The 14,565-nt window shown below is 36.8% G+C and overlaps 1 protein-coding gene across 4 annotated transcripts in view; it reads right to left on the bottom strand.

Annotated features, from left to right (window-relative positions):
- FHOD3 (formin homology 2 domain containing 3) overlaps positions 1 to 14,565 on the bottom strand; it is a 372,799-nt gene that overhangs the window by 308,288 nt on the left and 49,946 nt on the right. For all 4 annotated transcript variants that reach the window (XM_053980820.1, XM_053980827.1, XM_053980835.1 and 1 more), the window contains exon 3: positions 10,147 to 10,211. In XM_053980820.1, coding sequence (XP_053836795.1) covers positions 10,147 to 10,211 — 65 coding nt within the window. The remainder of the gene's footprint in view (positions 1 to 10,146; positions 10,212 to 14,565) is intronic.

Genomic DNA, 14,565 nt, shown 5'->3' with positions numbered 1-14,565 from the left:
TGGCAGAATAAGCCCTACTGTTGAAAGGGCTGAGGAAAGCCCCATCCCCTGGGCACAGGTGAGATCAGTCCCAGGCCTCCTATCATGCCCAACCTGACGAGAACCTTTCCACACTCTCAGCTTTTTCTATTTCACACAAAGTCTAGGAAAATCAAATGTCTCCACAGGCATTTGATTCTGAATAGGCTTTTAAGTATCCATTGAATCTGAATTTAGGACTATGGGAAAAAGTAAGGAAGACATCCAACATTTATATTTCACTCCCCAGTACAGAAACGAGTTAACTGGATATGCCAGTTTTTAGACATTCTGGCCATTAAAGCTGATGTGTAAACCTTGTGTATAGCCACAGGGAGAAACAAACCTGCAGAAACAGGGCCTTTTTTAAGCAAAGAGTTTACCAACATACTCCTCTTCATGTTTTAATAGAAAGACCAGAGCTAAATATTTAATGTCTGAAAGGTTAAAAGAAACCTGATATATAACATCATACATACCAGACTTATCTCAAACTGCTAAATATGAATTGACATAGCTTATGACATCCTACATCTTACAATAGCATGCTACTCAGCCACAGTAACTGCTGAGGTTCTAAATAAAGAGGTTGTAACTTTACCTCTTCGTAGCCTAAATTTTTATGTGCCTTGTTGAGACAGAAGCAGGAAAAGAAAGCCTTAAAGAAGCTGTTATCATTATTAAAATACAGATGCTGCACATAAAAAACACAAGAAAACCAATCAACCAGCCAATCAAAACCCACACCAAAACCAAACAAACTCTCCCCTCCAAACTAAACACCCATACCCACAAAAAGGACAGCTCACACTTAAAAAACACTTGAAGACATGAAAAGTTGTGAAATAATGCTAATTTTCTGAATTACTTAATATTCCAAATTAAATATTGCCATCTCTCTCTTCCTCTTTTCTAGACAGACATACAATGATTTCTTCAATTTCATCAAACTCATACAAGTACAAAAATCATAATGAAAATGAGTGGCGCTTCTCCTACCATTCATGACCACATCTGACCATGGCATGTTCTGAGCCCAAGATAAGAGTTTCATCTAAATGCTTCCAGAGGTACTGTCACAATATTTTTCATGACAGTAAACACTTTATCCTTGAAACTGGGTCGATTTGGTGTATCTCACTTGACAGTCTTAGAGAAAACAACATATATTACATCAGAGTGCTCTGCCACTTATTTAAATAAAGCTCCTCAATCTTTGAAGTATTTATTTCATGAAAGAAATAAATTGGAAAGCACACAATTTACAAATTAAATCATCTTAATTTCTACAGAAATAAAAGCAGCTGCACATGAAAAAGATGAAAAGAATATAAATGAAAGAGGACTAGAATAGCTGAAGGCAAGGAAAGAACAGTACACACTACTTGAATGCCATAATGAAAAACAACAGAGATCAGCTATTTCTTGACTGCTAAATTATGAGATAGTGCATTTATCATTACATATCATTGTGGGAAGAAAAGTTATTAAACCACATGAAAAATCAGTTGCACAACATTATGAACCCACATATATTTTATATCATCTTCCACAGTGAGATCTTCAAATGGTAACAAAATTTCACCTTCATTTCAGTTAGTATAAGGACTGAAAAAACATAGCCCTGGTCCAAACTATGATACTCATATACCTGAACTTGCAGCAAGTTCACAAAATGTTGGCAAATGGCATTTGCTTGAAGCATCATTGACCATGAATTTGCACATTTTCATTATGCCATTTTTAAAGATAATCAGTCTGACAATGTTCAAACATACATCTCCTAACCTTGCATTTCAATGACATGCATACCTTTTCTTTTTTACGCTAATAAGAAATAAACCATCATAAGGCATCAAAAGCTTATATGTAATGCTTAATTTTGAAGGGAAGTGAAGCTTACTTTCCATACTAGCATGTATGACCTGTTTTATGAACTAATACCTCTTCTTCCCTTTTACTGCACTACATATGCAGGTCATGCATCTTAGAACACCTCAGAGAAAATGGAACTACATTTAGCTTAATTCCACTTTAGCAAAATCAGCAACCCTCTGCCTTCCTTACAAACAAAGCTAGATCAGAAGCTGGGCTGAAAACAACATCACATGGAAATACCAATTTTCTATTCCAAACCCACAGCTTTTAAGTAACAGCTTCAAATTTTGCTTCCATAGTTTATGTCCTTAATTTTGTTTTACTGTACTGCAGGGTAAAGCTTAAAACATGAAAGTGTGCAGGACTGTTTCAAAATAACTAATCTGAATCCAATTCACTTGTTTGGTTTATATTTTATGTATACAGCAGGTTTACATGGAGGCAGGAAACAAATAATTCTATTCTTTTCCAAGTGTAATGCTAATTTATTTAAAGATATTTCATATGAACTTTTTTCCCTCCAATTAAGGTCTTGAACATGCTGTACTTCAATCTACAGCAAAATGAGTTCAACAGTCTGAATACAGACCATAAGAGCAAGAACTGCTTTGTCTGTCAATACAAAATCTATAATGTATGTGGAAAGGGCAAATAGCCAAAAAGGGAAACTATATGAAAACTATCAATAGCTATTGATGTGCTATCAATAGCACTGACCTCATTAACATAGATATAACTGTTATTACCTGTTTTGTTTTTTTTTCAAAGGAGTCCATTATAAGCAGCTATAAACTGTTTAAATTTTTGTACAGAATTTTTTTTAATCTTCAAGAAGATATGTTTAGATTGCAGTGGAAAAATCCACTTACAAAACTTCCATTATCAATAACATGATGCTTTATAAGTACTTTTAGAAAAAAATCTAAAACAAGTCTAATTGGACTTCTGTTGGGCAGTGGGAAGCAAAGTATCATACTAATTTCCCTTCCTGGCTTTATGAGGAGATGGTTTCCTTTACAGTACCACTGAAGATGATTGAGGAAGTTTTGTTGTTGTTTTTATTTTGTTTAGAAATAGGACTTGTTTTAAATCTCACTATCAGAGTCAAAAGTAGATTCCATCTCCCTTGAAGATTTTTACATATGGCAAAAACAAAACCAAAAAAAAAAAAAGAAAAAAGGAAAGTTGTCAGGAAAAAAGAGTCAGAAAGAGGATATCCAAATTCAAATACATTTCACTCAATTTCTGCAGCACTTCCCACTGTGAGTTGAGTCATCTAAACTTTCACATTTTAAAACAATGCTTCCCAAGACAAGTAAAGCATCCCACTAGCATGCCCCACAGATGTCCCTTCAAATCTGGAACAAGGCCACCTAATGCAAGAATCTGTCACTTCAATATGAAAATGCCACTGCTAATGGAGCCATTACCTGCTCTAAAGCCTCTTGGTTCTTCTTGCTACAAAGTCTATTTAAGTATCATAATTTAAACCAAATACGCAAGGAAAATCTTGGAAATGTACCCTTGTCTCAGACAACTACTGAGATCCTACAGGACTGGCCCAGAGCTTTCTCAGTGAGATAACAGAAGGTAAATCACAGGTTTTGGCGAAGTACCATGACTCATGCCCACAAAATAGGCTGACCAAACACATGCACGAGAAGTACAACAGAAATCTAACATTTCAATTTAAAAAGGTGTACATTTTTAAAGCAAAACCACAAGTTATTTATATGGATAGATTTTTCACGAAGTAATCTGATCTGGGAACCAGGGGATTTTACTTAGAGCATCTGTGTTCCACATTCTCAGGAAAGAAAATTTAAATAATCCTAAAAGCTGAAAAAGGTATTTTTATCACAGTCTTTGCAGCTATTTCACATTTCACTCAAAGAGAGCTGAACCAGATATCTCAAACACATCTGGATGCAGGCCCCAGTAAGTACTGTGTGCAATGCCTTAACTAGAACTCAAATTATTCTATTAAAAAAAGCCTAGCCCTTAAAAAACTCCCCCCGACTTCTGGCATTCCTTTTCAGGTTTTTTCAATTTGTGTGATGTCAGTTTACATCTAATAAGTATGTTGTTTATTATCTTCATTTAAGTCAGGACTTTTACCAAGTTACAGAAAGAGTCATAGGAAGCGTATCACGATTACAAATCCATAATGCATGCAAGATCCCTGTGTAGCACCATTAAATCCATTAATCACAGTCTTTTTGGTCCCAATTATGCTAAGAAGATATTCGATAAAGTAATTTCAACTCACCTCTCTCTCTCTCCTGTTACCATCAGTGCAAAGAAGGCAAAACCACAGCGCTTCCGACAAATTCTCAAGGCACCTCTTTTGTTCCCTTTAAATTAAATCCGAATTGGTTGCACGTTTTACTGAACTGCTAATGCTCTCCACATGTTCCCTCTCTCAGACTGAAAATGTTTTCTATTAGGAATGCCTAGCACTGAACATAAAACTGTAAAATGTCCTTCAAACAACCCAAAGTTCCTCTCTTTCTTTGGAATGTATCACTACTTGCCCAAATGAACAGCTCATAGTCCTACAATTAAGCTTCCTTTAGGAAAGCTTTTTAGTAAGACTCTTTTTCTTAGTGCATTCAGAAACTCCCTTATCAAAAGAAAGCTGTTTATTTTAAAATCCATTAAGTTCTTTTGAAAAAACAAAGCACCAAGGTTTTAAAGCGTGAGGTAGAGGAACTTCACGTTGTCCATGGCCATGAAAAACCTACTCCAGCACTCAGCAAATGCACAAATTCCAGAAAGATGAAACGAGGTAATGATATTTGCAGGGAGAAGCATCTCATGTGAGACAGTACCAAGAACATGAGTTGTAGGCTCAAACTTAACTTTGCTCTCAGAGAATGAAATGCAACATGGTTTCACATTCCCTTAACGGTAACAGCACTGACTTTCAACACTTCAATGCTCTTACGTGGAAAAACCACGTTTTTTCCCCCTTTCAGTCCATGTATCTCAACTTCTCTGCACAAAGGGCCAGGTAAAGTTACAGACTCAAGACAAGATTTTGTCTTTGTGAAAGCACAGTGGTTCCACTGGGGAAGAACTTGTCCCTCCACGTGCTTGAGGCCCAAGTCCTACCAGAAGGTTCAATAGATGTAGAAATAGTTGTAGTATCTAATCATATCTGCTCTAACACATGCAACAAGTCCACATAATGGAAAACAGAAGGGAAAACTGTACATAGAAAAAAGGACTAGGTGCATAGTTCAGCTATTAGAGGACAAATAAAAACAGCTGGCTTCTACTAGCCCCCTGGTTACAACCAGCTTACAGCTTCCCTCAGGTATCCCAGAACAATAAAGGCTCAGGAAAATATTTATGGCTGCATTTCATAAATGATATTAAGAGCAAGGGGATAGCAAAAAGATAATCCCAAGAGCTCTGCGGAAAGGCTGGGTTATTGGTGCTAACACTGCTGGTTAATACAGATGCCCTGATAGCAGGAGCTAGAAAGAGCCGCTGTGCAGCACAGCTGCACTGGTGTCCCAGAGTTGGGAATAATCCACTGTGGAGGTAACTCTGCATCTACGCACATGCAAGAGCCAATAGAACAGGATTATAAAATGGTTATAACAACTTATACCAAAGCTATATTATACATTTTGCAAGACTCTTGCAAGAATATGCTTGCACGCTGTTTAGGGCCCTAACTGGATCAAGCTATGAAATGCAATATACACAAATATCTATGCAAATTATTTTAAATCTATTGGCAGATAAAAGAAAACTTTGCACAAATATAGAAGAGTGATATAACCATATGAAAAATGTAATTTTACAGAGCAGAAGCATTTAAATAACCAACTAGTTGGCTTTGTTTGTTTATTTGGCTTGGGGTTTTGGGGGATTTTTTAATAATAAACTGACACAAAAAGGTAGTAAAATTTAAAATGCTCCTTGCAACATTTGCTGACCTTCCAAGCCACAGTACTCTAAGTAATCCCAGGTCAATACATTCACTCAGAATCACATCAACTTTTGTTATTTGCATTCTTCTTGTATTACATTGTATTAACAAGTGAAGCTTATACCAAACTTCTTTTGGCAGAATCATTTTAAGTCATGGATCCCTGTCCAGACATCAATGTCAGCATTGATTGCAACACTCGTGATTTAACATCACAGGAATAAGCAGTTTAGAAGAGGACATGGGGGCTCTCTTGGGCTAAATACAGCGTCCAGATATATAAGAGCAAATGGTGCCTTTTCTCTCAGAGATCACACCAGATTTTGAGAAAAAAACTATGAAGCAATGCAAAAAACATTAAAAAAAATTAAGCAGGAGCCACAAACAGAGCTGGCCAACCAAAGACCTAATGGTTAAACTGAGATCTTCTGCAGGAAAAGTGGAGCTGGTAAAGATCTTTAAAACTTCACTGTCATAATGTTGCTCTGACTACAATTTTCCATTTAGTTTCAGGGGCTAAAACTTTTGACATTGTTGGTGTTCACTCTCTATAGTTACATTTTCATTTACATTAGACTTTATCAAGGCTTCAGCTGAGCCCTGTAATTGTTAAATATATACAAACTAAAATAATGTTAAGACACAACTAAATACAAAGTCGTATGGCTGCCAAAAATACTAAAAATACTTTTCCCACAAGGGCAGTAACTCATTATAAATGGGATTTGAATAAAAGGTCAAATTTGAAAGCTTGTGGGAAGAAAACCCTACAGTTGACACTATCTGATTTAAGGAGCACTCAGAGTCCAGAAAGGCCAATCATGTTCTGGGCTGCATCAAAAATGTGGCCAGAAGGCTGAGTGAGGGGATTCTGCCCATCTATTCTGCCCTTTTGAGACCCCAACTGGAGCACTGCATTCAGCTCTGGGGTCCCCAGCACAGGAAGGACATGGACCTGGTAGAACAGGTCTGAAGGGCACGAAGATGCTCCAGCCCTCTGGTCACCTCTCCTGTGAAGGCTGAGGGAACTAGGACTCTTCAGCCTGGAGAAGACAAGGCTTCAAGGAGACCTTATAGCAGCCTTGCAGTAATCAAAGGGGTCTTTTAAAAAAGAAGAGCGACTTTTTATATGGATGGCTAGTGATAGGACAAAAGGCAATGGTTTTTAACTGAGAGAAGGCAGATTTAAATTAGAAGTTAGGAAGAAATTCTTTACTGTGAGAGTGGTGAGACACTGGAATGGGATGCCCAGAGAAGCTGTAGATGCCCCATCGCTGGAAGTGTTGGAGGCCAGCTTGGATGGGGCCTTAGCAAGCTGTTCTAGTGGGTGGCATCACTGCCCACAGCAGGGAGTCAGAACTAGATGACATTTAAGGTTCTTTCCAACCCTCTCTATTCTATGATTCCTCCACTAAGATCTTTGGACATCAACAAGTACAAAAATTACATCTATAATTTTCAATTAGTTATGTTCTCTGAACAGAAATGGTTTCAGCAATGTTCTTTTGATATAAAGAAACATTATAAATATTGAAGTTTGTATTAAAACCACTTAAAAGTATTAGCTATTAATTAATCCTGATAATTTAATCAGGATAAAGCCAAAATGGGAGAATAGAGTAATATTTAAAAGAAAATTTATTCCTTTATGCTGAAAGTCCTTAGTATGTACATAAGAAAAGAACTCAAATTGAAAGTTAAAAAAAAAAAAGAGAAAGTATTAATGCATTAAATTAAGGTACTTAAAAGGAACTCTGATTTAACAGGGTAGAAAATACCACAATTTCTGCACTCAAGTTATTAAGTGTTATTCCTTCCCTGCTCTGCTTGAAACCAAAAACCTTACTGCACTTGACATGGGACTTGCAAAATCTTCCCAGGTCTCAAAAATATCAGTAGGAGTAGCTGTAGTCAATACATCCTCTGACACTGAAGCCCAATGAATTCTCCAGAGATTTGAAGTCACTTACGATGGAAAACTTTATCTGGACATCTGAACATAAACACTTCTGTTGTTTCCCACAATTTAGAAGTACAATGAGTTAGGTAGAAGGAAAAACATATTGATCCAACTTCAAAATGGGAGAGTTTATGGCAGGAGAGCTATTTCTTTACACCTATCAGCTCTTAAGAACAAAGTAAAACTCTGAATACAAAGATGACAGGAGGCTCTGCAGAAAGGTCACTACATAACAAACCACGCCTTCTGAGAAAGCAGCCCTAGCTACCTGTTGGGCAGTTTGCATTACTAATCACAATGCTTTCCATGGAGACTGTGAAGACTGAAAGAAAACTCACAAAGCATGATGGTTTTACTCCCTGTAACACCATCTCAGAATCCTCTAGCTCCTGGCCTCTACTCCAAATATGTAATATATCTTTTAACATCTAAACCTAATGCTTGCATTTCCAAAGAGATGTTAACAGGCAGCTGATGTGCACACACACAGAATTAGTACCCACTTTGCCAGTGAAATAACCCTCTTATTCTGTACCAGGCACAACTCTGCAAACAGTGCCAGTAATAAGAAACACAGAATGTTCCCTGACTCTCTCAAACTATCCCATACCAAAAAATAAGACAAACTTGATATGCAAAAATGAAAAAAAAAAAAAAAAAAGAGAAAAGAAGCTACATTACATCAAGCTAGGGGCTGAAACAAAAACTTACCCCAAAAATCTAAACTTCAGCAGGGGGGATGGAAATTAGAACCAGAACTTGCATTTGGCTTTTCTGACTGTAATGAATCAAGCCAAAAGCCCATATCCAAACACACCTCTTCTCTAAGAGTTTGAAATCTGGACTCAAGTTTTGCAGTCTGGCTTTCTCCGTACATCACTGCCACCAGGGAGCAACAGCACCTGACAAGGGACTACACTCTCATACAGGAACAATTAAGATACATGCACAGTAATATGGCTAATTGCCCACAGTAAGCTTGAATGAAAACAGATAACAACAATGCAACCACACGTTGAAGCTCAGAACCTTATGTGCTCCAATTCCTCGATGGCTGCACTCTGGAGAAAAAAAAAATTACATGAAAATTCTTTTTATAAAACCTCAATCCGGGAAACTTATCAAATCTTGTCTTGCTATACTGGTCTGTTTTGCCAAATATACTTCCAGACCTAACAAGAACAATCTTCTCCAAGCTGTTCTTAATTTCAATCACATTTATAAAATCAGTTTAGACTTTGCATCATCTCTGTTCCTTTTCTAACACTTAACACGTATGCTTGCTCTACTGTTCTTCCTCAAGTCAATGGTAGTAGAGGAGAAACTGTTCCTGCACAAGGCAGCCTAGAGATTGTTCTCAATGAGAGGTATTTGTGGAATTCTGTAGGTTGCTTATACTCAGTTCAAATTCTTAGAAATGCCATCTCATAACATATCCTGGGGGCAGGGGAAAATGTTTAGCCGTATTTAAAGCCTGAATCCTCCAAAAGACACTGCAGAAATGGCACAAAACTTTGACTTCCTCCTCTTCCTTTTAAGGAAGATATCTCTATTTCAAGGCTTCAGCTATGATATTTTGAAGGAAGACCAACAAATTAAACATATTACACTGTTGAATCTACTATGGAGAAGCTTAAAACAAATGTGGCATAGACACACAGGATTTTTAATTTTTTTGTTTTAAACCAGCCTCCCATAGAATCTGTCATACTGTCACGGGGACATAAGCATTAGCTTTGCCACTGACACTCAAACATTCTGCTCTGTAGAATGCTGGAGAACATATTAACGCCATCCGAGACCATCAGCCTCCTTTCTTGGAACCTTAAAGCTCTTTTGACACGCATGTTTTGACTTTCATTAGACTTTTCCTTGTGACAACATTGTTTTAACCAGGGTTTTTAAGACACTGACACTGTGATAATGACAAATACATGGCCAAGATCTGCAAGATGTGAAGTAATAAATTTAATATGCTATTAAAATATAGCAGTTAGCTGTCAGCCAACAATTCTTCAGATCCCATTCCCAATCCAGAACACAGTCTTTTTCAGGTGCACACAAAGGCTGTGACAAGATAGATAATTGAGGTTCTTCAAAGAACCACCCAACCATCTGACATCACTGTCAAATGCTATAGTTCCCTGTGATATTTAACATGCTTTAAGGGTAGTGTAGTTAATACAACCTAATTTCAGCATGCAACAAACAAAAAAATAAAATCAATTTATTGGCCATTACTGTCAATTTGGAACACAGCCAAGTCTGATTCATACTCCCCAGATTTGCTTCTTGGAAATCGATTTTGTTTATTTGTTCTCTTTCAGACATGTGGAACTTAACTTACCAATGCAGGCATGGACTCTCACAGAGAGCTGGGTCCTCAGAATTATGCTGTGCTTCTTGCCCCTCCTAAAAAGAGAAGAAAAGTATGTAAAGGTATAGCGAGGAAGAAGAGGAACTGGAAATAAACAAGTGAAGTTGAGCCTGCAAAAAAAAAAGGGTGGGAGGAACGGGAAGACACTAGAAATTTTGTCTTTGTTTCTCATAATCCACTTCTATTTTAAATTGCAATAAATTAATTTTCCTCATCAAGACTGTTTTGACTATGATAGCAATGGTTAAGTGATCTCTCCATATTTATCTCAAACAAGTTATTTTACCCTATTTCCCCTCCCTTTTGCTGAGGACAGGGATCTGGATGCTTGCCAAGGACAGCCCACCACAATGAAAACTATTAGAGAAATATGAAGTAATGACTGCACATTTTCGTTTTCACAGGAATACTTTAATGCTAGGTATAATTAAGCATTAAAAGAAAATCCAAGGTTAAATAAGACATTGTTGACACTTTCACAGATCTACCTGCTTATGTAGCCTAATGGGTTTTTAAAGCACAAAAGTAGGTATGTTTTTCATGCAAAGAGGCAAAACTGAGGTCCTTTTCCACTCTGACTCTCAGCTCCATATCAGGTTTAAATAAAATGACTATTTTAATTAGCTGCTAAAAGCCTCGTTTGGTTTTAAGTCAAATTACCTTTAGTTGCATTTCTTCAACCAGGACAAGAGCACAGTTCTTGATTTCTAGTGCTACAACTGCAAACTGGCATGAGGGCACCGACAACACCTTGTCTCTGCACCCAAACCTGCTCACCTGATGGAAGGTGGGAGGGTAAGAAAAGCCAAATGTCTTTTATGGTTGTACAGCAGCATATTCTCCCTCATTTTTCTGAAACTGAAAAGGCAGTTCCTGGACAAGTGGCTCTAGGTGGCCCAGATGACCTCCACACGTCCCTTCCTACTCAGCCATTCTGTGATTCAGTGAATTTATTGTAGGAAAACACTCATGAGGGCACACTGTTTTTAGAACACAATCGGATGCAGCTTAGTTTGTGTCATGTGAACCATAGACTCACTTCTACTACAAGTTAGAGCACAAGCCAGCACAACCTTTCTCAGTTACCCTTTACACAGACACCCAGTAGAATCTTATACTGGCTGTAACTTTAAACATATTTCTAGTAACAACAGAAGTTCTTCCCCACCGTATTGTTTCCCTACCCACAGTTATTTTGCAGAACAAAAATATTTTTTTTCATTATTTTCATGAAAAAACAAAGCAAAACGTTTTATATTACTTCTCTGAAAGATCTACAGGGGACAGGTATTTTCAGAAAAATATTACTCCTAGGAAAATATAAGGGAAAATAAAGAAAAGTAAGGACCTGAAAAACAGTGGTTAATGTTGACCTGTGTACCTGCTAATAGAAGACTTAGTTCCATTTTCAGTAATCTGTTTCTCTATAGATTAAAAAAAAAAGTTAAACAGAGGGTTTTTATAAAAAAAAAAAAAAAAGCAAAACCAAAAAACTTTAATCAAAATTACTCTTGAAAGGAGCCTCTTGGACATCATTAGTGGGCAAAGTGTCACCCTTCTCTTAATAACTTGAAGTGCCAAGCAGCAAATGCTACTGCCCCCACAAAAGCAGGCTGTAGTTTGGACTGTGAAATTCCCTAGAGCAGTTCCAGGTTTAGGACTGACTCTGCCCACCTAAACTCCTCCTGTTATTCTGGTAGGACACAGTCTTTGCCTGCGTTCATATTCTGAAGATTTTTAATGGCTGCCCCTCTCCACAGGAGTGCCAGGACTCCTCTGGAATACTGAATTTGCCAAGTTAGTGAAGAATTTTTGACCACACCTCTTGCCCTTCGCAACATCTGATTCTGTACAGAAACTGCTTCTCTTGATCTCCCTTCCTTGATGGACTTGTTGATACACCTGACATCCACAAATCCTCCAAGATAAAATCAGAAAATGGAAGAATTGAGTAAAGATTGTTTATTGCAGAATTATAAAAGGATAGCCCAGAATTAGCAAAGAAAAAGGAAGTCTATATAATCAAACATATTATTCTTCCTGTCCTGAAAAACTGATCAACTAAAAGAAACTGCTAATTTAGCAAATAATGGATATTACTATCAAGGCACTCTCTAGTGTTTTAGCTGTCTGTAGGGTACAATGACTTCACCAGTGCTCTGCTGTAATCTACAAGTCTGTGGTGCTTTGCTGAAAGAACAAACAGCAGGTAGTGCCCAGTCATCAGGAAGTGAATAAACACAAGGACCTGAGAAATCAGCACCATTTTAAGGCCTGTGAAGATTCAGGCCCATTACAATTTAATACAGTTTTTCCTTCTTTTATAAAAATCCAATGCACAGTGTTTCTCAATACAAACAAATTCTTTTTTTTCACAGCTCTCCAAGCTTCAACAGTAGTGCTATTTCCTCCTCTACCTCTCCTCCTTACAAAGACCCCTGGAAACTTAAAGCAAAATGTAGAGCAAGCTCTCTTCTACAGCCTCTGTTCTACACTATCATTGCAACTGTAATATCTCCCAGGACAGAATGTTCTCACACACACAAGCATTAATTTTTATCTCCCACTGGCTGCATTGGCCATTTTCCAGCCTACCAAAATCAGTATGATTCAAGCCCCAGAAACTGCAAAGATGAAAACTCACTTATGATGCTGCATTTCCCTCACTTCCCCGTAGGCCACACCATGATGATCACTACAGAGGCATTTCATGGGGTTTAGGCATACTAGGTTTACCACACAGCAGCCAATTATAATAAGACCAGTCATATGTAAAATATTAGAAATTACACCATTTCCTGATTAATACTTTTGGCTATCATGCAATATGAATAACAGTTTTGCAAAATGAAGATCAACTCTGAAAATTACTGCATCCATGATTCTACACACACCAGTTTCCTGGAAAGCATATTACAATAATAAGTTCAAAAAAAAAAAGGGTAACTTGAAATCCACCCGTGATTTCACAGACTCATGAACTACTGGCCAAATAGCATTAAAAAGCATGCCTGTAGGCAAGCTTGTCATGATATCAGGACAGGGAAGGGGGGTACCAGGCAGGGCATTTGCATTAAAAACAAAGTAGGTTCAAAAGTACACAGAGGAAAATGCTATTTCCAACAAATAAGATTTATTAAAAACAAAACCTAGACATGTAACAAAGTTTGTAATATACTCTTAACTGAGTCTTATATTTTTATTGATATTACTTTTTAAAAAGAAATATGTTTCAGTGAGTGCAGCTGGCTACAATTTATTTAAAAAAAAATCCAAGAAGTATTTAACTGTTAATGTAATAGCTGAAATTTAGTGGTAGAAGAGTAGGTAAATTTCACATATTGTGCTGACATAGCATTGTGTTGATCTGTGTTGAGATCAGAATCGTTATTGCTATAAGATTAACTTCTAGTCTTTGGAGTTACCAAGACACAAAACTTTTTCTATATTCAATTTCTCTAATAAATTAAAGAAAATAAGCATATGTCAACAGCTCACTGAATGCTTGTCTTATGGAATATAAATGCTTTATTTTGTCATTGTTTATGTTCCACATTACAAATAGTTTCACTCAATTATACATTTTCAAGTCTTGATTTAAATGACATTTTGAAAATAGCACCTCAATTGACTGTCTTAAACAGTTACTTGTTTTGAAGCAAAGCTTTTGTCTGAGCTAAGCAATCCCTTGACCAGAAGGAAAATACCAAGAATGTTATTGGGGGTATAGAGGGGAAAAAGCATTAACAAACAAAATAGTAATCATTTAATGCCAAAACCACACATTAAAACAAACCAACACAGTCTGCTCTTAATGTTTCAAGGAAACTTTGAAAGGAAATTTTAAAAGAGTCTGTTTTATTAAGACATGACATCTTTCTTCTCAGACCTATACTAAAGACCTGCTGGTATCAAAAATGGGACTTTTATGTAAATATCTAACTAAGATTCATTAATGTTATTAGCAAGACAGACCACAATCGTTTCCTTGACAAAGGTCATCTTTGTAAAATAGGAGAATACATCAATTAACATACAATTTCTATTTCAATGTTTTCTTTCTTTCAAAAAGCAACTATCCCGACTTCCTAATATTCTTCTGAAGGGCCAGATATTTCAATTCAATAAATTTAGCCTCGTACAATCCCCTGATTCTGAAAACACATTATTTTATCACTTAAAACTGAAGTAGAAAATCACCTTTCTAACTTTCTTAGTGATTGCTTAATAACTCAATAAGCAATTAATAAAGAAAATTCATTAGATTAAAGTGTTAATTCTACAAAAGGCCATGCTGTGTCCTTCTGGGCTCCTCCTGTTCTGCTTTCTACACAATACTTGACAACCATGGAAAAAGCTACAGTTTTATAGCACAGCAGCAGACAAATT

Source organism: Vidua macroura, chromosome 1, assembly GCF_024509145.1.
Source record: "Vidua macroura isolate BioBank_ID:100142 chromosome 1, ASM2450914v1, whole genome shotgun sequence".
NCBI lineage: Eukaryota > Metazoa > Chordata > Aves > Passeriformes > Viduidae > Vidua > Vidua macroura.
The sequence above is the reverse complement of the archived record's forward strand: the minus strand, read 5'-3'. Positions and strand labels throughout refer to the sequence as shown.